The sequence below is a fragment of the Pistacia vera genome, unplaced genomic scaffold, assembly GCF_008641045.1.
Source record: "Pistacia vera cultivar Batoury unplaced genomic scaffold, PisVer_v2 Contig364, whole genome shotgun sequence".
NCBI lineage: Eukaryota > Viridiplantae > Streptophyta > Magnoliopsida > Sapindales > Anacardiaceae > Pistacia > Pistacia vera.
In genome coordinates this window covers 332,151-358,450 of record NW_022196184.1, presented here as the reverse complement: position 1 = coordinate 358,450, position 26,300 = coordinate 332,151, and the positions used below count along the sequence as shown (strand labels likewise).

Genomic DNA, 26,300 nt, shown 5'->3' with positions numbered 1-26,300 from the left:
ATGGGTGAAAACCAAGTTTTCGAACTTTCCATCCGGTGTCATCAAGGCAGCTCTGAATGCATGGATGATAATGGCCACCTTAAGCAAACAGGTAAGTTTTAATAAAACATAGAACTTCAGTTTAAGTTTAGTTAATAACTGATTTCATGTTTGTTTTTGTATTAGGGACTGTCTGGACTGCAAGTGCTCACATCATAACGGCTCTGATAGGTTCGGGAATTCTATCGCTGGCTTGGGCCACAACTCAGCTGGGATGGATTGCAGGGCTCACAGTCATCTTCTTGTTCTCTTTTGTCACTTACTACATCTCTACCCTTCTAGCTGTTTGTTACCGTTCAGGCGACCCTGTCCCCTGCAAGAGAAACTACACTTACATGGATGCTATTAGATCCAGCCTTGGTAAATTTGAATCATGGGTCTAATTTATTTAAACTAACTCATTTGTCCCTTTTTTTTTCTTCGGTTTCAATTTAAGATTTGTAGTGAATCACTTTTATTTACCTTGAGTCCCCTGCTTTAGTCTAATAACATCAACGTACAAATTACGATTTCAAAAGGGAACAAATACATCCGCACCCATCTGATCAAAGTTTAGTAATTAGGTCCCCTAATATCGAAAATGACCGACTACCCTCGCAGCCATAAGTATTTGCTATTAAAATTACCTGTAGACGGAATATATAATGAAGAGAAAATCTATAGAGAATTTAATATGATTAATTATTGTGGTTATATGTTTGAGGGATTTTTAGAGAATATATATAGAATTAAATTTTGATTTTGTTTAAATTTAAGGATAGTTGTATCTAGAAATCGAACGTGAATACTACTTTACAGGTGTCATATAGATTCTTAATCAAATTATAACAAAAAATATTCCTTTTTTGATAAGAAGTTTTGCACTTTTATGTATCCAATTAATTTGTCTTGTTCCTTTCTCAGGTGGGACTAAATTTAAGGTCTGTGGGCTTGTTTACTACGTGAACCTTTTTTGTGGACTCATTGGTTACACTATAACATCATCTATGAGTATGAAGTGCGTTATATTTTTTATTTTTAATTATTTTTGAAATTTCCTTTTTTATAAGAATTTGGGTTTCTTGTTTAATTAATTTTTTGTAATGTTTTTCCATGGCCTAACAAGTTTTGGGTTTATTTTGTTAATAAGAGCAATCCGAAGGTCAAAGTGCCTTCACATAAGTGATCACAATAATATGCACCGTGAGAATACCAATCCAGAGATGATTGTTTTTGGCATCATTCAGATTATTATTTCCTCTCAATTTAACGACTTCAATGAGTTATGGTGGCTCTCCATTTTAACCGCTGCCATGTCCTTTACCTACTCCGGAATTATTCTTTGTCTCAGCATTGCTAAAGTTGCAGGCATGATATACATACACTACAGATCATTTATTAACTTTAATTTTAATGGGAAACTTTTTTTCTAGAAAAGTTACGTAAGTTTTTTTGGCTCGCTTAATCACCAGAAACTAGAAAGTTCAGGGGAAATTTAACTGGTATAAGAATTGGGACAGTGACTGAAACCCAGAAGATATGGAGGAGCTTACAAGCAGTTGGTATCATAGCTTTGGCCTATTCTTACTCCAACGTCCATTTTCAGATTCAGGTATATCTTCCATTTTTAGTACAACAAAAACTGCATGTTCACATTATACTATTTGTTTTTCCGAAAATTTTATCTAATTAATATGAATAATTGGCATATACGTAACAGGACACAATCAAAACTTCATCTGAAGCTGAGACAATAATGAACAAGGCATCACTGATCAGTATTGGAATAACAACCCTATTCTACATGCTCTTTGGCTTCTTTGGTTATGCTGCCTGCGGAGACTTATCACCGGAAGACCCCCTCACTGGTTCTGGTTTTTGTAACCCATATTGGCTAATTGACATAGCCAATGCAGCCATTGTTATCCATCTTATCGGTGCATATCAAGTTTACTGTCAGCCCCTCTTTGCATTCGTTGAAAAACAAGCTGCTGAAAAATTCCCAGATAGCGAATTTATCAACAAAGAGATTAAAGTCCCAATTCCAGGGTTTAAACCCTACAAGCTCAACTTCTTCCGTTTAGTTTGGAGAACTATATTTGTGATCTGAATCACTGTGATTTCAATGCTTCTTCCGTTCCGTAACGATGTAGTTGATCTCCTTGGAGCCCTAGGATTTTGGCCTTTGACAGCCTACTTTCCTGTGGAGATGTATATCGCCCAAAATAAGATACCAAAGTGGAGCAGAAAATGGGTTTGCCTTCAAATCCTAAGCTTTGCTTGCTTCATTGTCACCATAGCTGCTGCTGCTGGCTCTATCGCTGGAATTGTTCTTGACCTCAAGTCTTCAAAGCCTTTTTAAGACCATTTCCTAATTGAGGGCTCGTTTGTTTGTTTTTTTTAAATGTTTTTCTCCGAATAAAGTGCCACTTGTTCTTTGTCTCTCAAAGCTAGCCGTTCGCTTTTTCGCGAAGAAATGTTGATTTATTTTCCATTGAGATTAGTCAAAAGCTAGTCCCTTTTATTGTCACGCGGTGAAGGTGCGACTCTTTCATGATATAATAATGTTTTCCTTGTGGAAAAATGGTCACTTATTTAGAGAGTAAGTAGGTGACGGAACTTAACCAAATAAAAATTGTACAACATTCGAACAGGCGTAGTAACGCGTAGTATTCCTTCCAGCTTTAAGTATTTTTTTTTTTTTTTTTTTGTATTTTTTTTTTTTTTTTTTTCTAAATAAACCTCAGCAACGAGGACTAAATTTATAAAAGAAAATAGAGGGACAAGTCGGGGCGACATAGAACCTTACCCCAACGGAGAAACAAAGAAAAACAGTCCTTACAAACAAACGGGGACAGACCACCTAAAACGAAAATGAAGAGAGAAACCTAGTTTAGGAAACTAGTTCCCAAACTATAGGAAACTAGTTCCCAAACTAGGTTTGGAGATATTGATCAGGGGGAGAGTCCCACCATGTAAAAGAATTGGAATGTAGACCTAAATTTGCTAAGAAATTAGCTGCCAAGTTGCCTTCTCTTAAGATGTCTGTACAACAGAAGGAAATCCTTTACAGCAACTGGAGGCAGTTTTTCCATCTTGTACGAAGTTCCCAAGGAGGATCAAACGAGAAATTTTTAGGACATTGCGTAACAACCTAAACAAAAACCAACGGCATCTTGAAAAATGCCTCCGTAGGCGACTGGACCGGGACTGCCTTTTGCAAGACAATCGGTGTTAACTTTGATCCAAGGAGGAAAGGGAGGCAGCCAATAAACTGGGTTTATTCGAGGAATATTTTAAGATTCTTCTAGTTTGAGAAACATTAACCAATTTCCTTTTTGTTAGTCAAATAACTAAAATGCAAACTTTCTCTAATTTCTTTTAATAGTTAAATACAATAATGTGTTTCTGAATTGGCATCCCTGAAATTTCATATTTCCGTAATTTAAGGAGTATAAATGAGGTAACGTGCATTGACCCGTTCAACTACTTGAATACAATAAAGCTAATGCCACTACATTAATTCTTGTTTCCTTGAACCTTCTTTAAAATTTTATATATTCTGTATTAGATGCTGTCATAAAAGCTTAGAGCCTCTAAGGAGTATAAAGGTACGATTGTTGGTTAGGCTGTGGTGGTCGTTTCCTTATCTCCTTTACTTACTTTTTTTAAGTGGAGGAGATACAAATATATAATCAGAAAAGAATCAACTAACTACAAATTCTCACTTTCGATTTCACATTTTGTACCTTTTAAATATATATAAAATTACGTCTCTAATGAAAGAAGATTGATATTGGTTTGGAAGGATTTATCCACAAATTAAAGGAGTTTTTATTTTATCTATTAAAAATAAATAAATTGTTATTTCACAAACCCTAGCTGCTACGAAAAGGCAAAGCTACTTTAGTGCTCGACAACTTTAGCGCTAGAGTACAAAAAATTATTTTCCATTTTTTATTTAGAAAATTAAAATAACTTTTATATACATTTACTATTCCTTTAAAAAAAATATATATCTTGTTTTTTAATTTTGTTAATAAAATATAATTAGTTAATTTATTTATTAGTTTAAATAAATTTTGATATTTAATTTCTTACTCTAATTTGGAGAATAATTAGAAGAATTTCTATCTAGAGTCCCGTAGATTTCTAGCGTTAAGAGTTTTCACACTAGAGCTGTTAGAACGAAGACATAAAAGTTATGGATGGTTAAAAATGAAACAAATGTAAATGAAAGGTTTTATCTATTAAACCAATTAAAAGATAATATCATATTTTAACTTGTCAAAAACAAAAACTTCTTTTAAATAGTTTTCTGACATTAAATATTTGTATGGAAAAGAAGCCTAAATGATCATGCGGTAAAGGCATATTGTACTTGTTTTTCTGTGTTGTTTCTTTGCCTGAATACTTTATTAACTAATTAATCTTTTATTCAATATGTGCATGGCCCATCAACGAGCTTAACTAATTTATCTGAATTTTCAGGTCAATTATAACCTATGCAGATGCTTTGAAAAATCTTGTTTTGCTGGGTACTCCTTCGGATCGGTGAACCAATTCAATCATATATGATATAAAACAAGAAACAACTCTTAATTAGTTTCTATTAAAGTATATATCTTGCCATAAAATAATATATTTCGATCTCTGTTCTCCTTAGTGATCGCAAAGAGGGCTTGACAGAATCCGCCTATTGTTATATATACCATGGAACTTTTTGAGCATGTTCAAATTGGAATGAATTTTACCTCATTTTTAGTCTTCAATCTTCATTCATCAAGCTTGACTTACACCTGTCACTCGCTAGTTATAATTAGTTCAATCCATGTTGGATTTTTCAACCTATTTATTCTTTATTAATTACAAGCAAAGTTAAATCCTTGGAGATGCCTGATTGCCTGGAACGAGACCGTCTCTTTTTGCTAAAAGCCCTCCAATCAGAATTCAGAACTACTATACATACTGCACAGACAGATTCTTGTAGGCTTGTAGCACTATAGGAGTCTTCTCTTTCATATAATTAATTACTGTACACTTCCCACCCAAGGTTTGCCCTAATGACCAGTTCCCACCCGAAAAGTTTCAGAATGACAGTTTCCCACCCATCCAGCCAATTTCTCCGTTATTTTTAACTGTAGAAGGATAGAATAGTAATTTCAAAAATAATTAAAGGATAATCATGTCATTTTATCTGCTGTATATAAACTTAAGAAACAAAACCCCTAATTTTTCTTCTCCCAATCGCACCAGGCCACTTTCCCTATTTTTTCTCTCTTCCCCTTCTCTTTTGTTTTCTTCCTTTTCTCTTTTCCCTTTCCTTTTCTTCTCTTCTTATCTTTCCTTTCTCTGTGGCAGTGGCTGTTGCTGGCCACATCTAGCCGTCACCTGAGGACCTTGCGTTGGCCAAAGGCGTGGTGCAAGAGCCACATGCCGACTTGATATGTCCGATTGAGAAGCTTCATTTGCCGGCCAAACTGAGTTAAAGCCGAGTTGACTGATAGAAGATTTGATTGTTTGATTGCTTTTTTGATACGATTTTTCTTGATTGTTGTGTGTTGCGGTGATTGTGTTGAGAAGGAATTGAAGTTTGGTGGTGTGTTTTGGGTCAGGTTTTGCTCACGGGAAGAGTAATGCTAGTCAATGAGGGCATTATGAGTATTGTTGTTTGGGGGATTACTGTGAACCACTTTGTGATTGGGCTTGCTTGTAGAATAGGCGTTGCACATTTGTTTTTGTGTTGCTTTATTTGCAAAGTTATTATGTACAAGTTCTTTCTTGTCCAGGCAATAGTGTATTTGAAGGTGCAGCTGGTCTTTTGTAATTTGAGGAGGCTATGGGATAGCTGGACGAGTGTGTTGGTAGTACCTTTAGTTTACGGCATTTGGCATCTTAATAATGGTAGGGGAGCTTTCTCTTGTAATGGTGGTTATGGTTGGCCTTTTGATATTTTTCATGTGTTGTGCCTTGTTGGTTTTGAGCTGCTATTTTTCCAGCAAAGCCAGCACATGTTTGTTACGGTTGATGCAATCGGGTTTTGGAATCATACTCAACTTTATTTTCAGCTGTTCTTTGCCTCCTCTCAATGGGTTATGGTTGTTCCTGTCTAGCCAAGGCAGCAACTGGTTTGCTCCATGGTTGTTGCATCCTGGCAGCGTGTATAGATTACAGTGTGGTGCTGCTGGTTTGAAGAATGTACAGGCTGATTCAGTCGTTGGAAACTAGTTTTTTGAGATTGTTTCTGAGGGCCTTTTTGCTGTTTGTATAGACCTGTTGGTTTGGACTTACATTATACTTAGCATCTTACAGGTCTTGTGGTTTTTGCTGATCCAGGTAGTCTGCTGATTTAGGTAGTCTTTTGCTGGGTGCCCTGCCCTGAGTTCCTTGTGTGTAGCTTGTTCCTTGGTCATGTCCAAAGATGTTGGTGCTTAAGGTTCTTGCCCTTTTTATGTAATTCTTTATTATTTTTATAATAAACTTTTACCCAAAAAAGACGCATGGATTCGCACTGGGCCGGCAGCAGGTCGTGGTTACAGAGGTTATGGAAAAGGAGGGAGGGTATAGAAGGGGAGGGGACAATGGCCGACAGCAATTTATCAAAATTTATAAAAGAAAATTAAAAATTAAAATAAACTGAATTTACCATTATATCCTTCGGAAGTTTAAATAAACGGAAGAATTGGATGGGTGGGTGGGAAACTGTCGTTTTGAAACTTTTAGGGTGGGCACAATTTATTAGGCCAAACCTTGGGTGGTTCTTGTCGTTATAATTACTCTATATTTAATTTGTCTTATTAATTACAATAGTAGACTTGCAAGTCAAAACTTTTCCTCCAAGAAATGTAATTTCTAACCAAAGAATCAACTTTTTTTTTCTTTTTTCATTAAAGAAACTATTTCTGTAAGATTCACTATGATAAATTATAAGCGGTGCGTGTTGAACACAGATGGTTGAGTTCTATTCAAAAGAAAACAATTATTTAATGCTTCCAAATACTTATCATCGCACTATTGTCTTCCCAATAATTATAAATAGGGCCTTCATTTAACTGGACGGATAATTAAGTTGAAGTCACCTGTTTCTTCTTATAGAGTTACGTTGTTATTCTGCTTTCTAAAGCCAAGTTTCCACAAATAATCAAGGGTGGACATACAAGGTAAGAGTCTGATGAATTAATTATGTTTTTCTTAATTTCTAAAATAAATTTCATCAAGGTAGATTGCTAGAGTTGCTTCAAAAGGCTTAATATTATTTGTGTTTTTTCCTTTTAATGGCAAAGATGGGTGACAAGACTGCTAACCAGATTCAAGTTTCCATTGACTTGCATCCTCAAGGCGGCTCCAACTCTAATTCCTCCAATGATGATGGCCGCCGCAAGCCAACAGGTAACTTTCTTTTTAAACTTTCTCAAAGGATGCATGTAATTAACAATATTAATCGTTTAATTTTTCCGTTCAAAATTCTTTTCCTGAAAGTATGTTAATTTGTTTTTCAATCATCAGGAACTACTGTGTGGGCTGCAAGTGCTCATATAATAACGGCACTTATGGGGTCTGGAGTTTTGTCCTTGGCTTGGGCCACCGCTCAACTTGGATGGATTTTTGGACCAATTGTCATGCTCTTGTTCTCTCTAGTCACTTGCTACACTTTCACTCTTTTTGCTGCTGCTGTTTGCTGCCCTTCTGGGGACCTAGTCACTGGCAACACAAACGACACTTACATGGACGTTATTCGATCCAAACTTGGTAAATTTCACTTTACGTTAGTGAAAGTATTGATCAAAGTTACAAATTTTTTATGGAAACTTTTTGTTTTAAAACTTAAATATCTTACTCGTTAGGTTTCTACTTTTCTCAGGTGGGATTACGTTCGAGATATGCAGAGTTGTTTATTACATGAGCCTTTTCGGTGTTGCCAGTGGCTACACTACANGTAAGGGATTGATGAATTTATGCTTCTTAATTTCAGAGTAACCGAATATGGATCTGTATTAAGTTGAATATTATGCTTGAATAAGGATAATTGGCCTTAGAAGAATCCTACCAATTCATAGCACAAACAGGTACTAAGAGTGGTTGTCAAGCATAATTAGGGGGAAATCTGTACCCTAACTTCATTAATATTGCAAAGTTCATCACATTATTTATTTGTTTAATTTAATTATTTTTAATCCGTTACTTTTACACTCTAAGATTTTGTTTTCTCAAATAACGTGTAGGTAGTTTTAGGTAATTACAAATATTCACTTTGATCTCTGTGGGACGATACTCAAACTCATCACTTTATTACTTGAACACGACTAGTGCACTTGCTAAGTTTGATTTAGTCGCATCAAGTATAAAGGTGGGATTGTTGGTTAGGCTGTGGAGGTCGTTTCCTTATCTCCTTTTCTTACTTTTTTGAAGTGTATATAATCAAAAAAGAATCAACTGACTACAAATTTTCAATTTCGTTTTCACATTTTGTATCTTTTAAAATGAGCAATGCTAAGGGGCATATAAAGACAATCTCCACCCTTGATTTTCATGATTTCTCTCTCTCTCTCTTTCTTTCTTTTTTTCGTTTTTTCTTTGTTTTTTTTCTTCTAGATGATATCACTTTGTAACCTTCTTTGTATGAGTCTTTGTAAGGATAGCATTTTTTTTAAAAAATATATAAAATCACGTGTCTGATGAAAGAAGATTGATATTGGTTTGGTAGGATTTATCCACAAATTAAAGGAGTTTTTATTTTATCTATTAAAAAAAGAGCTATAATGACTAATTAATAAATTGTTATTTCACAAAACCTAGCTGCTACGAAAAGCTACTTTAGTGCTCGATAACGATGGCGCTAGAGTAAAAAAAATTATTTTTCATTTCTTATTTTAGAAAATTAAAATAAATTTTATATACATATACTATTCCTTTTAAAAAAAATATATATCTTATTTGTTAATAAAATATAATTAGTTAATTTATTTATTAGTTTAAATAAATTTTGATATTTAATTTCTTACTCTAATTTGGAGAATAATTAAAAAAAAAAAAATGATAATAACTCTAGCGCAAGTCACTTCAACGCTAGAGTTGCTAGAGTGAAGTCATGAAAGTTGTGGAGGGATAGGACGTAGGAGCAAAACTAAATGAAATGTCTTGTCTACTAAACCCATTAAGAAAGTATCATATTTTAACTTGTCAAAAGCAAAAAGTTATTTTAAATAGTTTTCTGACATTAAATATTTGTTTAGAAAAGAAGCCTAAATGATCATGTGGTAACGGCATATTTTACTTGTCCTTCTCTGTTATTTCTTTGTCTGAATACTTTATTAACTAATTAATCTTTATTCAATATGTGCATGACCCATCAACGAGCTTAACTAATTTCTCTGAATTTTCAGGTCAATTATAACTTATGGAGATGCTTTGAAAAATCTTTTGTTTTGCTGGATACTCCTTCGGATTGGTGAACCAATTCAATCATATATGATATAAAACAACTCTTAATTAGTTTCTATTAAGATATTTATCTTGCCATAAAATAATATATTCGATCTCTGATCTATCCAGCGATCGCGAAGAGGGCTTGACAAAATCTGCCTGTTGTTATATATACCACGGAACTTTTTGTGCATGTTCAAATTGGAATGAATTTTACCTCATTTTTAGTCTTCAATCTTCATTCATCAAGCTTGACTTACACCTGTCACTGGCTAAATTATTAGTTCAGTCATGTTGGATTTTTCAACCTAGTTATTATTGATTTACAAGCAAAGTTAAATCCTTAGAGATAAGAGGAACTGCTTTTCAAAGATGACGGTCGGTCTCTTGTTGCTAAAAGCCCTCCGACACAACTACTCTACATAGTGCACAGACAGACTCTTGTAGCACTATAGGAGTCTTCTCCTTCATATAATTAATTACTTTTCATTTTATATTTAATTTGTAATATTAATTGCAGTAGTATACTTGCAAGTCAAAACTTTTCCTCCAAGAAATGTAATTTCTAACCAAAGAATTAACTCTTTTTTTTTCTTTCTTTTTTCATTAAAGAAACTATTTTTGTAAGATTCGCTATGATAAATTATGAGCGGTGCATGCAAAATAAAGTTTCATTCTCCTTGAACAAAGATGGTTGAGTTGTATTCAAAAGAAAACGATTATTTAATGCTTCCAAATAACTTGTTTCTTCTTATAGAGTTACGTTGTTGTTCTGCTTCTTACAGCCAAGTTTCCACAAATAATCAAGGGAGGACACACAAGGTAAGAGTCTGATGACTTAATTATGTTTTTGTTAATTTTTAAAATAAATTTCATCAAGGTAGACTGCTAGAGTTGCTTCAAAAGGCTTAATATTATTTGTGTTTTTTTCCTTTTGAAGGCAAAGATGGGTGACAAGACTGCTACCCAGATTCAAGTTTCCATTAACTTGCATCCTCAAGGCGGCTCCAACTCCAATTCCTTATGATGATGGCCGCCGCACGGCAACAGGTAACTTTCTTTTTTAAACTTTCTCAAAGGATGCATGCAATTAACAATATGAACCGTTTAATTTTTCTGTTCAAACTTCAAAATTCTTTTCCTGAAAGTATGTTCATTTGTTTTTCAATCGTCAGGAACTACTGTGTGGGCTGCAAGTGCTCATATAATAACAGCACTTATGGGGTCTGGAGTTTTGTCCTTGGCTTGGGCCACCGCTCAACTTGGATGGATTTTTAGACCAATTATCATGCTCTTGTTCTCTCTTGTAATTTGTTATCAACGACGTCGTTCATGAACAGTATGTAACGCCTTTGGCTAAACCAAATTAACCAATTTACTGTTACTGGTACGAAGTGGTCGTACTGTCCCTCGTCTCGACGTGACGATGGAAATGCCAGAGTGTCCGGTGTGCTTACATTCCTACGACAGCGAGTACACAATTCCACGCGTACTCGCGTGCGGCCACACGTGCTGCGACAGCTGCCTGTTGAACCTGCCACACAAGTTTCCGGACATAGTCTAAGTGATCATAGTCTGATGACGGTGTTGGAGGAAGTCAGTATGGGCAATGTGTACTCTGTCTTGTCACTTACTGCCAATCAGCATACTATTGTTGCAGCTCATGAAAATGGATCTATAAAGGTGTTGTAGTCTCTGATACTTGCTTGAGCTAGGTTTGATCTGTTTATGTTTTATGGGCATTGAATAGCTGACACTACATGTAAGTAAAATAATGTTGAACTTTCAAGGTGGTCTATAATAGCCTGCCAAAGTTATTTTGGTCATGTTATGCAGAGAATTCGCATGTGACACTGTGGGACAGAATTTAATATTTTATTAGCATCATAAAATTATGAAGCTTAGGTGGCAGAATCCTTACGGAGTGTTTAACGACCACCACTTCTGGGAGGATATGAGATTTGACCATTTACTTTGATTTCTGCAGTTTATGACTTCGTAGATAGTTAATGTAGAATGCTAGAATTACACTGCATGAGCTTGAGGAAAGATTGATTTATATGCTCAAGTATTGTGCATCTGCAGTTCCGCATTCAAAAATGTGTATGCTCGAACATGCACATGAATATGATTTTCGAGCCAATAGGGAATATATAGTTGTGTGTCCTTGTCATGGGGAATACCAATATGGATTTGCTGCTTTCCTTTCAAGCTTTTTTCCTGATTAACTTGGTCAGTGAATTTTTTATCTTTCATCACTACATCCTGCAGGTCTGGAGTAATGATGTGTTAATGAAATCCATGCAAACACATAATGGTTCCATCCTGTCTATTTGCATGGAGGGGAAATGGCTGTTTACAGGAGGCTGGGACAAGACTGTCAGTGTGCAGGTGCATCATTTGTTTTTTTCATTATATTGATTACATCAATTCTTGTATGGCTTGAAGGCGGACAAGCTGATTCATGGCTGATATTAACCTATTTAAGAACTTGTAATGTAGTACATATTTGCATTTGAAAGTTCCTTTCAACTGTGATTTTAACTTTAAGCTAATAATATCCTGTTTCTGTCTAAACTCTTCTGAATTAAATTTAATATATATTTCATTTATTTAGGAACTTATGTTACTCATCAGTGTTGCTATCAATTTGTAGGAACTAATGGTGAATGAGTTTCACGTGGATGCCATGGCCTATTGGTTCAATATCCTGTGGTTCTGTCGTAACAGCTTTGTTTTACTGGCAAGGAAAGCTTTTTGTTGGATATGCTGACCGAACTGTTAAGGTAAGCCATTTTTTTCTTCTATATGCTTTTGTGAGCATCACACCATTGTCTTGCACTTATTGCACATATTTGAACTGGATGCTATGAAATTTTCCTGAAAAATGTACGACCTACAACTGTCGTCTTTAAGGATTTTCCTAGTTATGGTGGTTTAGCTTCTGTCATCTGAGAACTTTATTGGTGAGTGAAGAACTGTGATTTTTTATCACATGATGCAGATCACTAAAACGCCCAATTACTGTTTGTATATATTTTCATTTGGGTTAACTTAGGTGTTGCAGATTTTTACATACAACCAAGTATTCACATAATCAAAATGCAAGGATTAATTTTTATTATTTGATGACAATTGGTTAATACATTGCCCTGAAAAAAAATTAAATCTAAATATTGTACAACTTGGCTAATTGTGACAAATGTGAGTGTAGTAGTCCGCTGATATTGCAAACTTTTCAGTGCAATGAAAATATCAAATTAGAGGTTATGCCGATTAAAGGGTTTGAACTTTTGGATTATAATATATTAGTGATGAACGTTCCAATATGCATTCTGCTGTTTATGTTCCTTATTATGGTTGAATTTCTAATCAGTATTATGTGTATTTGATTACACCAGGTATATTATTACGGAAAGTGATCAGACTCTTCACATATTAAGCTGCTGTTGGTTGCTCTATATTTGTAGAGCTCAGCTATCCATCCTTAACTTCTGGGAACACAGAGTACCAGGATTTTTATAAATAGGATTATGGATCCCTGACAAAAGATGGGAGATTTTTTGTATTCTGGTGGTTTCCTCCTTGGTAAACATTGTAGAACAATAATACATTTCTGTAAAGAATATAAATAAGGAAAGGAAACATACTAAAACTGGAAGGCATTGTTTCTCTAGAGAACATTGTACAGATAATGGTCATGTATATAAGTTCATGTAAAATACATGATTGATGATCTCTGAATGTGAAGCTCTTGTTTACAAGGAAAACTTTTCATCAAGTTTTCTTTTCTTTTTCCTTTCACACTGGACGTAGCAATAACGAAGATAAAAGGTAGTTTGATCATGGATTTATATCTTGTTTTAATAAAATGATTATAACTTTTGTAGTTTTGAGATTAAAGTCAATGTTTGATTCATTATAAAAAATTAAGCAGTGAAACAAGAAAAAGCCTTCGATATAGTACTTTTTTATATTTTCGGAAAAATAGAATAAAAATGTAAATACGAAATACTGAGAAAAATATGGATTAAATATTTTCTGAAAATAGGAAATGAAAAATCATATAGTAAACACTAACTTTACAGTTTTCAAACAACAAAAAAAGAGAAATTTGTGTAGGGTCGAGTTAGCCCTTCACCAACAAGGGTAAACGAAGCTAACGATTTGTGCGTTATATGAAGATACTTACATAGTTTCCTAGTTAGTTCATATTGCTCTGTACATGTCTCATATTCCTAATTTGTATTGCTCTGCGTATTTCACGTATTGTAACTCATAGATATTGTTCTAGAGTGCTCCCAATTTAATTTGTCATCTTTATATTACAATTTTTACAACAGATTGCACATGAAATTTCAGTTACTTGTTACATATAAATTATGAAGGGAGAAAGTGAGAACTTATGCTGTTGATAATGAGAATGACAAGGGCGGAAATGAGAATGTCAGGACTTAGACACTCAAACGAGCGCGAGCTTTTCACAGGAGCCTCTTATTTGGAAATAATTATGGGGGGCCAAACGACATACACATGCCCAAAGTTTTTCGAAACGACAAGTTGGTATTCAAAAGGTTTTGAAATGATAAATAGATACCTTCCGTCATGTTCTGTTAGTGATTTTTGTTTGATAATAGTGAAAAGACTAGAATGCCCTTGAAAGTTTGATATTTCAGTTTTTTATCAATTTAAAAATTTCTAAAAAACCCCCTAGTTTGCTAATTTGACTAAATACCCCAATATATAAAAATTTTGAAAAATAACAAAAACACCCCCGCCACTGCAGTGCCAAATTCTGGCCACCACCGTCGGAATCTGGCCGACATATTGCGTTACGACACAGACCCGTCAAATCTGTGTCGTAACGCGTCGATCTGGCCTTTTCCGGCCAGATCTACGTTTGGTCTTTTCCGGCCTCGACGGCCAGATCTGGCCGGAAAATGACATATCGACACGTTACGATACAGATCCGAACGGAACTGGTCAGAAAATGCCAGATCGACACGTTACGATACATATCCGACGGGTCTGTGTCGTAACGCAATTTTTCGGCCAGATTTGGCCGTAGATCTGGCCTTTTCCGGCCATATAAGCCACGCATCTTACCGAAAAATGCAAGATCTACGCGTTACGACATAGATCCGATGGGTCTGTGTCGTAACGCAATATTCCGGCAGTGGTGGCCGGAATCTGGCACTGCGGGTGACGGGGGTGTTTTTGTTGTTTTACAAAATTTTTATATATTGAGGTATTTAGTCAAATTAGCAAACCTAGGGGGTTTTTTTAGAAATTTTTAAATTTATAAAAACCTAAAATATCAAACTTTCAAAGGCATTCTAGTCTTTTCACTATTATCAAACGAAAATCACTAATAGAACATGACGGAAGGTACCTATTTATCATTTCAAAACATTTTGGGTATCAACTTGTAGTTTCGGCAAACCTTAGGTATGCGTAAGTCATTCGGTCTAATTATGGGGATTGGTGTGTACTGTAGACTGTAGAGGGAGGTTACTTTTTGGAGGTTCGTCCTCTCTCTTTCCTCAAGTTATACAAAGAAACCCACTCAGACTACAAGCGTGTAGTCAACAACCAGTTTGACCCAAAAACTTCACCACCTTCAGAGCTGTTTTTCTCTGTAATAAAAGGTTGTGCAAATGTTTCCGCTCTACCCCACAGGACTGTGAAAAATCAGGTACCTAAACCGGTTTTGACAGAAAAACCCCTAAGGGTTACCCGCTAATCGAACCGTTTTTTAGAGTATCTGGTTTTTTGGGTATCCGAATTTGCATAACTTTGCATGAATTTTAATTTTTTACATTTTAAATTTTAGTTTGCAGATACAATTCCTTCTATATACTACATCAACTTTTAATTTAATAACTTAAATACTTAAGATTTAATATACACCAAATATCAAATGTTTTGCAAACAAATACAATTCATAATTTTATTTTCTATCATTTTCAGTTTTACTTAATGTTTTATTCACTTAAACGTGATCATACTATAATTTTTTGAAAGTTTTATGGTAATTTTTAACGAAAGGAGGATCAGTAAATAATTTTTAGCTAGAGGATATATATATATCCTTGCGGTGTACACATCTTCAGTTTTTTTAATTCCAAGCCTATACTTTTAGTTAAAAAAAATGCGGAGGCAGGCTTTCAGATATGGGAAGGGAAGGAGCTAAGTCAAAAAAGCAGAATCTCCATAGCACTAAGTAAACTTTGCCGTGTTGAATAGAGCATGTTTTCCCCCATATTTTGGGTGCATATATTCCTCTATATTCAAGTTCATTTTTTACGGAAAACATTATAAAAAGACATAATTTCCAAATGTGGCTCCGTATGACTTATTGTTTATATCTGAATCTAATGCTTCTCAATCTCCGATTGCAAACTTGCTTTCTTGTCATCTTTCACAATGTCTGAGGTGTAAGGCAACAATTGTGGTGGAAATGATATGCTGGACATTTATAGTACTTGCTCGTGTTCCAATTATTAATTAGACAGAAGACTAATAATCTGAAAATCACAACTAAATAAAATATCATTTATTATGTAGTTAATTTTGAAGGAAATGATTATCTGTAATGTTTGAGAAATGATAATCATGTTCATTTGTGATCAATTGATGATAATTCAAAATCTATTATTATTAATGATGTATTTATTAGTTATGGCAACCTACAATTAATCAGGATGGTTAAAAAAAAAAAAAAAACATTTCAGGTAATATGAATTTGCGGGAAACAAAAATTTAAGGAAAAAAAAAAATAATGAAATTTTGTTGAGGACGGTGCCGCAGGCCTGCAATCGAACTGAACATGAACGAACAGGCCCGTTCGAAAATCGTTCGATAAGCATGTTCGATTGTTCGTGTTCGTGTTCGTGTTCGTGTTCGTGTTCGTGTTCGAACGAACACATGATGTGTGTTCGTGTTCGTGCTCGTTCGTAACTCGTTCGTGTTCGTTCGACTAACTTGTTCGACTAACTCGTTCGACTAACTTGTTCGTTCGACTAACTCGTTCGATAATTTGTAAATACTTGTTCGACTAACTCGTTCGATAATTCATTCGATAATTTGTAAATACCTGTTCGACTAACTTGTTCGATAATTTGTAAATACCTGTTCGAATAACTCGTTCAATAACTTGTAAATAAATGTTCGAATAAAAAATGTACACTAACTTTCCAATTCATGCTCTAAAAAACAAATATGCAACAATTTATAATTCATACCCATTTAATTCAACATTTGAAAATAAACCAACTCTTTATCTATATTTATATTTTAAACAAATCAATAAAAACTCACTAAATTAAAATAACTAATCATCATAAATAATAAAACTTCAAAACAAATTAAACAGAACAATAAATCGTTCAAAACAAATTTAGTTCCATATCAAACATGACACAAACAAAAGGAATTTGTTTACATATATATATTTATTATCATTACATAAATTATCCTAAATATTTTAAATATTTACATATATATTTTGTATCAACACTCATAAATTTATAGTGGAATAAAAGTCTATTGTAATATATGATCAATACATATGTGTGATTAATTTGTTGTATATATATATTTTGTATCAACACCCATAAATTCATAGTGAAATGATGGCCTATTATAATATATGATCAATACATATGTGTGATTAATTTGTTATATATAATTGTTAATTGTGTATATACAAAATTATTATCATACATATATTAATCATAGGTTAAATATGTTATGAAATTACCAAAATTATAGGTTATCATATATTTATTATCATTACATGAATTATCATAAATATTTTAAATGTTTACATATATATTTTATATCAACAATTCAACACCCATAAATTTATAGTGGAATGAAAATCTATTGTAATATATGATCAATACATATATGTGATTAATTATATATATATATATATTATCATTACTGTCTACATATTTATTCTGTACCAACACCTATAAATTCATAGTGATATGAGAGTTTATTGTAATAAATGATCAATACAAATGTGTGATTAATTTAGGTTTAATTAAACTATTATATTATTAAATTTGGTATGCTATACATCACTTGATTATACAATATGTTATGTTTATCAATTTACCATACTATATTTATTATTTATTAATTGAAATGCTATCTTATAATATTTAATTATTGATTACATTTAGAAAAATATGAAGCTATTATGTTATTGGATTTACTATATTATATATCACTTGATTATACAATTTATTATGTTATTAAATTTGTCATGCTATGTATCATAATAATTTATTACTTTTTAATTAAAATTCTATATACTTATATATTTAATTATTGATGACATTTGGAAAAAAAAAATCCAAACATATTATATATATAAGAAAAACAAAAGTATCATAATATTTTATTATTGATTACCATTAAAAAAAATTCATCTAAATTAAATCAAACATAATATAAAAATGAAAAAAAAAATTAATTATAATAATGCATAACATATTTTTCGAACATAAACGAACGAACAATCGAACGGATGGATTAGTCGAACGTATAGTGTTCACGAACATAATCGAACGAATAACCCCTGTTCGAACTCGATCGAACATATTATCGAACAACTATTGAACTGTTCGCGAACAAATATTCGCGAACATTATCGAATAGTAATCGAACGAACAACGAACGTTCGCGAACTGTTCAGTTCGTTTGCAGCCCTAGGTGGCACCAAGAGAATCAAAAGACAAGGATGCTGAGGCTCACCTTCTCAATTCTCGTGTCAAAGAGGTGCATAACTATCAAAAGACAAGGAGGGTGAGTTTAGAAACATTAGTTAAAAAATAGGGTTTTTTTTTTTTTTTTTTTTTTTTGAATAAAACCGAGTACTGGGTTCTCTTAAAATAAATACCTGAACTAAAAATTCGGGTTTCACATAATAAATACCCAAAATTGTACCTGAAAATTTGGGATTGGTTCGGTTTGGTTAACGTGTCAGTTAACAGTTTTTTTTTGCACACCCCTACCCCGCACGATCACTTTCTCACTGCTCTATAGTAACAATAACTAAAATCATTTTTGCAGACAATAACTAAAACCCAGGTGATGTGGCCAATGGCGAATGGTAGTCTTTCCCACTTCGTGTGCTCCCAATGATTTCTTTATTGAAGTTTTTTTCGAAGTACTCAGTATAATTATTGTTAGTCATCACTCTGGTAAAAAAATCAATATAACTAAACATAAGACATAAATTTTACGCCAATTTAATTCTATGTATTGACAATTATTGTTAACCTAATTAAATTTATTCTAAAGGCTAAACTTTCTAATATTCAACTAACTTTCTATCGAATAATTAACGAATTAACTCTTAAGCAATAATTCAAAATATTTCTAAGTTAAATTTAAAAGTTAAGAGATCATTAAGTTTTATGGAATTTATCAAAGTCTCACAAATCACGATAATTTATCTCTAACGTTCGCTCAATCTATAGTTTTATTATCTTAGATTAATCAGGTTTATCTTTTAATCTTAACCTAACTTATAATATCATTAACTCTCATATTTATAAAAATTAAAATTATTATATACAATAATAAAACTTAAAATTAATGCTCACTTTAAATTAACAACACATATGTTCATAAATTGAATAGCTTTTTAGCGTATTTAACTGCTGAAAATGATAAGACTGAACACTGTCGGAAATGACAAATGGCATAATTGAGGAAGTGATTGATAAACAAGGTCAGAATTGGAAATTCAACAGTGAAAGCCGATGAAAGAATGTAGTTGGTGGAGTGCAATGTTAATAGACTATAGTGCCCTTCTCCTAGTTGTATAAATACGCCATTTGCTTATTTTGAACGCACAGTTCAATTCTGTTCACCATCTCCTGCACCAAACTATTTGTCGTTTTTTTGTTTATCTCTCAAGCTATAGCTAGTAGATAGCTACACTGACACCTTGAGACAGCTCTAAATCCTTTCGACTTTCTGTTGACACTTCACAGCAGTGACAGACCGAGGATTTTTACTTGGGGAGGCTTCGTGGCTTTTTCCTTATTTATCAAATAACTAGTAAAAAATTTAAAAAAATTACCAAATTAAAAAACAAAAAAAATAATATAATATTAATAATATGAAATAAAATAATACAATAACAAAATACTTTACTACTTGAATAAACCTATTAGAAGCAAAATTTTGAACAAATTATATTGAAAATAACATTCAATTCATGAGAAAACACAAAAAAAAAAAAATTTACAAGGAAAAACCTCTTCAATTAAAGAGAGCAAAAGACCATGAGAATCTAACGATTTACTTAAATCCAATATAATTAAAAGAATTTACAACAATCACAATTCCGCAAAAATGTTCTACACAAATTTCTTATTTCTCTTTTTTTTTTTTTTTTTTCTTTTTTTTTAAATTATAATATAAATTTTCATGACTTTGATCAGGACTAGCCTAAGCTAAAGTTAACAAAAACTTAAGTTAAGTCAATTTTACCTTGACTTTTAATATGAATTAATAAAAAAAATGAGAAATTTTCTTAGTATAAACATAGATAATAATCAAACTTCTTTAATAATTTTAAGCAGCTAAATTGTGACATTTGAAATATAAGAAAGTGATAGGTGAAGAATAACGTTCAGTAAAATATAGCTAAAGTTTAATTTGGGAAAGCGGGAACATTCTTAAACACAAAACATAAAATAAACTCACAAGATCCATCACTTTTTCCATCAAATTAGAATAAAAATCCTCCAAAAAATAAGCATAATTCAACCCTTAAATAAACTAAAATGAAATGAGTAATACACATACCTAAACTAAGAAAACAGAAAAAGAAGCTAATTGTGGCACCTTGATGATTGAAAGCTGCAACAATTTCGGTCTTCAAAAGTTTTAAGAGCGAATAACATAGAGAAAGTGAAAGAGAGAATAAAGAATTTTAAGGGTAAAATCATAAAGAACAGATGCATGTAGAAAATAGTGGAGAGAGTTTTAAACTTTTAAGATAATGTAGGCGTGAAATATATATATTAATAACAATTTTTTTATGAGTCTGTATATATGTATAATATTTTTTATTTTTTTTAAATATAAAGATAGGCATATATGTGTCTGTGTGTATATATATATATAGAATTTTTTTATAAACCTATATAAACAATTTTTTAAAAAAATGTGAGGAAGGGGCTGGGTCCGACCCTGCTTCACAGGTGTGAAAAATCTCAGTATTAGTTTAACACACTCATAAGCAGAGTTGAGATATCTCTGCTGTTAACTCTCTTCAAAGCTTGTTTTTGTTCTCATTTATATAGCGCATTAACTTTAATTAAGATTACAAAAGAAAAAAGGCTGATTTATGTTAGCTTTTTTCATCACAGAGATGGGTGAAAACCAAGTTTTCGGTCTTTCCATCGGCGAGTATCATCAAGGCGGCTCTAAATGCATCGATGATAATGGCCACTCTAAGCGAACATGTAAGTTTTAGTAAAACTTATAATTTCAGTTAAAGTTTAGTTAATAATTGATTTCGTGTTTGTTTTTGTACTAGGTACTCTCTGGACTGTAAGTGCTCATATCATAACCACTGCTATAGGGATAGGAGTTCTATCCCTGCCTTGGGCCACAGCTCAGCTGGGATGGATTGCAGGGCCAACTATCATGTTCTTGATCTCTTTTCTCATTTACTCACTTCTACTCTTCTCACTGCTTCTTATCCAGATCCTGGTACCGGAAAGAGAAACTACACTTAAATGGATGTTGTTAGATCAATCCTTGGCAAATTTGAATCATATTAAGATATGACATGTGGGCCTTTTGCAATAAAAATTAATATATATATTTTCAGGAAATGAAGAGAAATATCGATCTATAGAGAATTTAATACAATTAATTATTGCGATTATATTTGTGGGATTTTTAGAGAATAGTTGTATCCAAAATCGAAGGTGGATACTACTTTACGGGTGCATATAGATTCTTAATCAAATTAATAGGAGAGATCCATTTTTTAACCAAAAGTTTTGCACTTTTATGTATCCAATTAATTTTTCTTGTTTCTTTCTCAGGTGGGGATAAATTTAAGGTTTGGGGGCTTATTTACTGCATGAACCTTTTTGGTAGACTCATTGGTTATATTGTAACGTCATCTATGAGCATAAAGTGCGTTATACCTTTTTTATTATTATTTTTTAAATTTCCTTTTTAATAAGAATTGAGATTTCTTGTTTAATTAATTTTTTGTAATGTTTTTCCATGGGCTAACGAGTTTTTGGTTTATTTTGTCAATAAGAGCAATCTGAAGGTCAAAGTCTTTTCACATAGGTGATCACAATAATATAAACCATGGAATAGCAATCCAGAGATGATTGTTTTCGGCGTCATTCAAATTATTATTTCCTCTCAATTTAATGACTTCAATGAGTTACGGTGGCTCTCCATTATAACCGCTGCCATGTCCTTTGCCTACTCCGGAATTGGTCTTTGTCTCAGCATTGTTAAAGTTGCAGGCATAATACATATACATTACAATTCATTTATTAACTTTAATTTTAATGGGAAACTTTTGTTATAGAAAAGCTAACATAAGTTTTTTGGCTCGCTTAATCACTAGAAACTGGAAAGTTAAGGTGAAATTTAACTGGCATAAGAATTGGAACCGCGACTCTAAGGCAGAAGATATGGAGGAGCTTACAAGCAGTTAGTATCATAGCTTTGGCCTATTCTTACTCCGATGTCCATATTCCAATTCAGGTACATCTTCCATTTTTACTACAACAATCAACCGTATATTAACGTTATACTATTTGTTTAGCCAAAAATCTTATCTAATTAATATGAATAATTGGCATATATGTAACAGGACACAATCGAAACTTCATCTGAAGCTAAGACAATAATGAACAAGGCTTCACTGATCAGCATTGGAGTAACAACCCTACTCTATATGCTCTTGGGCTTCATTGGTTATGCCGCCTTCGGAGACTTATCACCGGAAAACCTCCTCACTGCAGATTTTGGTTTTTGTAACCCATGTTGGCTAATTGACATAGCCAATGCAGCCGTTGTTATCCATCTTATCGGTGCATACCGAGTTTACAATCAACCCCTCTTTGCATTCGTTGAAAATCAAGCTGCTGAAAGATTCCCAGACAGCGAATTTATCAACAAAGAGATTAAAGTCCCAATTCCAGGATTTAGACCCTACAAGCTCAACTTCTTCCGTTCAGTTTGGAGAACTATATTTGTGATCTTAATCACTGTGATTTCAAAACTTCTTCCGTTCCTTAACGATGTAGCTGATCTCCTTGGAACCCTAGGATTTTGGCCTTTGACAGCCTACTTTCCTGTGGAGATGTATATCGCCCGAAATAAGATACCAAAGTGGAGCAGAAAATGGGTTTGCCTCCAAATCCTAAGCTTTGCTTGCCTCATTGTCACCATAGCGGCTGCTGCTGGCTCTCTCGCTGGAATTGTACTTGACCTCAAGTCTTCAAAGCCCTTTCAAGAACATTTCCTAATTGACTACTGGTTTGATATTATAGTATTTTTTTTTTTTTTTTTGGAATGTTTTACTTGTACATCTCATTTAGAATAGCCGAATAAAGTGTCACTTGTTCTTTGTTTCTCAAATCTAGCCGTTCGCTTTCCGGTGAAGAAATGTCGATTTATTTTCCATTGAGATTAGTTAAAAGCTAATCCTTTTTAATAAAAAGGATTAGCTTTTTTATTGTCACACGTTGAAGGTGAGACTTTTCCACGCTATATAATGTTTGATTGTTTTCCTTGTGGAAAAACGTTCACTTATTTAGAGAGTGAGTTGGTGAAGGAACTTAACCAAATGAAAATTTTACAACATTTGAACAGGCGTAAACGTGTAGTATTCCTTCCAGCTTAAGGTTTTTTTTTTTTTTTTTTAAATAAATCTCAGCAACAAGGATTAAATTTATTAAAGAAAAAAGAGAGACAAGTCGGGGCCACATAGAACCTTACCCCAACGGAGAAACAAAGAAAAAAAGGCCTTACAAACAAATAGGGGCAGACCACCAAAAACGAAAATGAAGAGAGAAACCTAGTTTGGGAACTATTTTAGCAAACGATAGCTTGGGATACCCCCATGTATCCTGATGCAGAGTTGTTTGGGAGATACCCACCATGTAAAAGAATTGGAATGTAGACCTAAATTCGCTAAGAAATTAGCTGCCATGTTGCCTTCTCTGAATACGTGTGCACAACAGAAGGAAATTCTCTTCAGCAAGTGGAGGCAGTTTTTCCATCTTGTACGAAGTTCCCAAGGAGGATCAAACGAGAAATTTCTAGGTCATTGCCTAACAGCCTAAACAAAAACCAACGGCATCTTGAAAAATGCCTCCGTAGGCTACTGGACCGGGACTGCCTTTTGCAAGACCATCGGTGTTAAGTTTTGTTGATGCTTGATTTTGACACCAACTATTCGCACGTGCAAGGTGCTAAGCGGACTTAGCAGTTACACGTGATGGATTCATAAGATTTGAATATGATACTGAGATTATATACGTTGCAGAAAACATAAATAATAGATAGACAAGAGGGGTTTTTATAGTGGTTCGGATGCTCAAAAGCAAATCCTACATCCACTATTATTTTGCAATTCTATGACTATTTCTATGATATTGCCCGCAAGGCATATAAAGATGGAGAAAATTTTTGTTTACAGAAAAAGATAATAAAGCTCAAACCTATGCTTATCTCTCATATGCCCAGCCTCTCGTTTTCATGAAGAGAGGTGTCAATTTATACACCTTTGAGGTTAATGTAATGAGTGCTTTTGCAAGTTGCCTTAACACATGGAGAGCTCTTATCTGTCCTTATCTTAAAATGAGATATGGTTGGTATAAAATATCTCTGAGGCAGTATAAGCTTGATAGCTAGTACACTTTGTCTTTTAGGCACTTGTTGAGCTGGTCACTATCAGAGAGTTGAGAACACGACCTAAGGCTGTTCATAATCTCAGAGCGAAGAGCTGATCGCGATTTGAGAGCTAAGAGTTGATCGCGATCTGATAGGAGCTCGACCTGAGAGTTTGAGGCGTGTAATCTGAAAGATCTGGTGCATGCGATCTTAAGCAAACGAGCTAGCTTATGTGTTCAATCCAAAAGCATAAGGAGCTAGATCAGAGAGTATAAGGAGCTCGATCTGAGATCATAAGGAGCTCAATCTGAGATCACGAGAAGTTTGATCAGAAAACGCAAAACTTGATTTGAAAACAGAAGGAGTTCAATCAGAAAGCGTGAAGCTTGATATGAGAACAGAAGGAGTTCGATTAGAAAGCGCAAAGCTTGATCTGAGAACCAAAGGAGTTCGATCAGAAAGCGCGAAGCTTGATTTGAGAACTCGAGATCAGCAACCTAAGCGCTTGGAAGCACAATCTAAATGACATGAACGCGTGATCTCGACGATCTAGAACGCACGATCTGAGTGTGCAATCTATGATTTGGTCACGCGATCGGAAGCTAAAGATCAGCGATCTGAAGCTGAAGATCAACGATCTAGTCATGTAATCTAAAGCTAAAGATCAACGATTTGAAGCCGAAGATCAAGACGATTTGAGCATGCGATCAGCGATCTGGCCACGCGATCTAAGGGCTCTGATGCATGCGATCTGCGATCTGACCAAGCCATCTGAGATCTCTTATACGTGCGATCTGCTATCTGACCACGCCATCGGGGAATCTGATGCGTGCAATGTGACCACGTGATCTAAGAACTCTAATGCGTGCGATTTGCGATCTGACCACACCATCTGGGAACTCTGATGCGTGCGATCTGACCACGTGATCTGAGAACTTTGATGCGTGCAATCTACGATCTGACCACGCCATCGAGGAACTTGGACGCAGGTTCGAGACTTGCATGGGCCACCAAACTGTTGATGCTTGATTTTGACACCAACGACTCGCACGTGCAAAGTGCTAAGCGGACTTAGAAATTACACGTGATGGATTCATGAGATTTAAATATGGTACTGAGATTATATGTGTTGCAGAAAACATAAATAATAGATAGACAAAAGTAGTTTTTATAGTGGTTCGGATGTTCAAAAGCAAATCCTACATCCACTGTTATTTTGCTATTCTCTGGCTATTTCTATGATATTGCCCGTAAGACATACAAAGATGGAGAAAAACTTTGTTTATAGAGAAAGATAATAAAGCTTAAATCTATGTCTAGTTCTCATTTGTCTAGCCTTTCATTTTCATGAAGAGAGGTGTCAATTTATATACCTTTGAGGTAAATGTAATGAGTGTTTTTATAAGTTACCTTGACACATAGAGAGTTCTCATCTGTCTTTATCTTAAAATGAGATATGATTGGTATAAAATATTTCTGAGGTGGTATGAGTTTGACAGCTAGTACATTTTGTATTTTAGGCATTTGTTGAGCTGACATTTAGGCACAACAAGTTTGATCCAAGGAGGAAAGGGAGACAGGCAGGCAGCCGATAAACTGGATTGGCATCTCTGAAATTTCATACTTCCGTGATTTAAGGAGTATAAATGAGGTAACGTGCATTGGGCCGCTCAACTACTTGAATACGATAAAGCTAATGCCACCACCTTAATTCTTGTTTCCTTAAATCTTCTTTAAAATTTTTATATATTCTGTATTAGATGCTGTCATAAAAGCTTAGAGCCTTTAAGGAGTATAAAGGTACGATTGTTGGTTAGGCTGTGGAGATCGTTTCCTTATCTCCTTTACTTACTTTTTTTAAGTGGAGGAGAGGAGATACAAATATATAATCAGAAAAGAATCAACTGACTACAAATTTTCAATTTCGTTTTCACATTTTGTACCTTTTAAAA

General features: G+C 33.9%; 2 protein-coding genes and 1 pseudogene across 2 annotated transcripts; all 3 read left to right on the top strand.

Annotated features, from left to right (window-relative positions):
• LOC116140147 (amino acid permease 3-like) lies at positions 1–2,380 on the top strand. The gene is given in 6 exon segments (XM_031425768.1): positions 1–91; positions 166–399; positions 943–1,036; positions 1,169–1,386; positions 1,491–1,630; positions 1,739–2,380. Coding segments are annotated over 6 exon segments (1,419 nt in total).
• A 4,905-nt stretch (positions 2,381–7,285) lies between these two features.
• Positions 7,286–25,943, top strand: LOC116140146 (annotated as a pseudogene).
• Positions 11,005–13,121, top strand: LOC116140160. Its single transcript, XM_031425784.1, has 4 exons — positions 11,005–11,124; positions 11,713–11,832; positions 12,098–12,227; positions 12,843–13,121. The coding sequence occupies exons 1-3, from the start codon at positions 11,020–11,022 to the stop codon at positions 12,212–12,214; spliced, it is 342 nt and encodes a 113-aa protein (XP_031281644.1). The 5' UTR covers positions 11,005–11,019; the 3' UTR covers positions 12,215–12,227; positions 12,843–13,121.
• Positions 25,944–26,300: the final 357 nt, after the last annotated feature.

Coding starts and splice junctions, on each gene's coding strand:
- LOC116140160 (XM_031425784.1), top strand. CDS start 11,020: ATGACGGTGTTGGAGGAAGTCAGTATGGGCAATGTGTACTCTGTCTTG. Junction 11,125..11,712: donor ATGAAAATGGATCTATAAAG/GTGTTGTAGTCT, acceptor TACATCCTGCAG/GTCTGGAGTAATGATGTGTT. Junction 11,833..12,097: donor ACAAGACTGTCAGTGTGCAG/GTGCATCATTTG, acceptor ATCAATTTGTAG/GAACTAATGGTGAATGAGTT.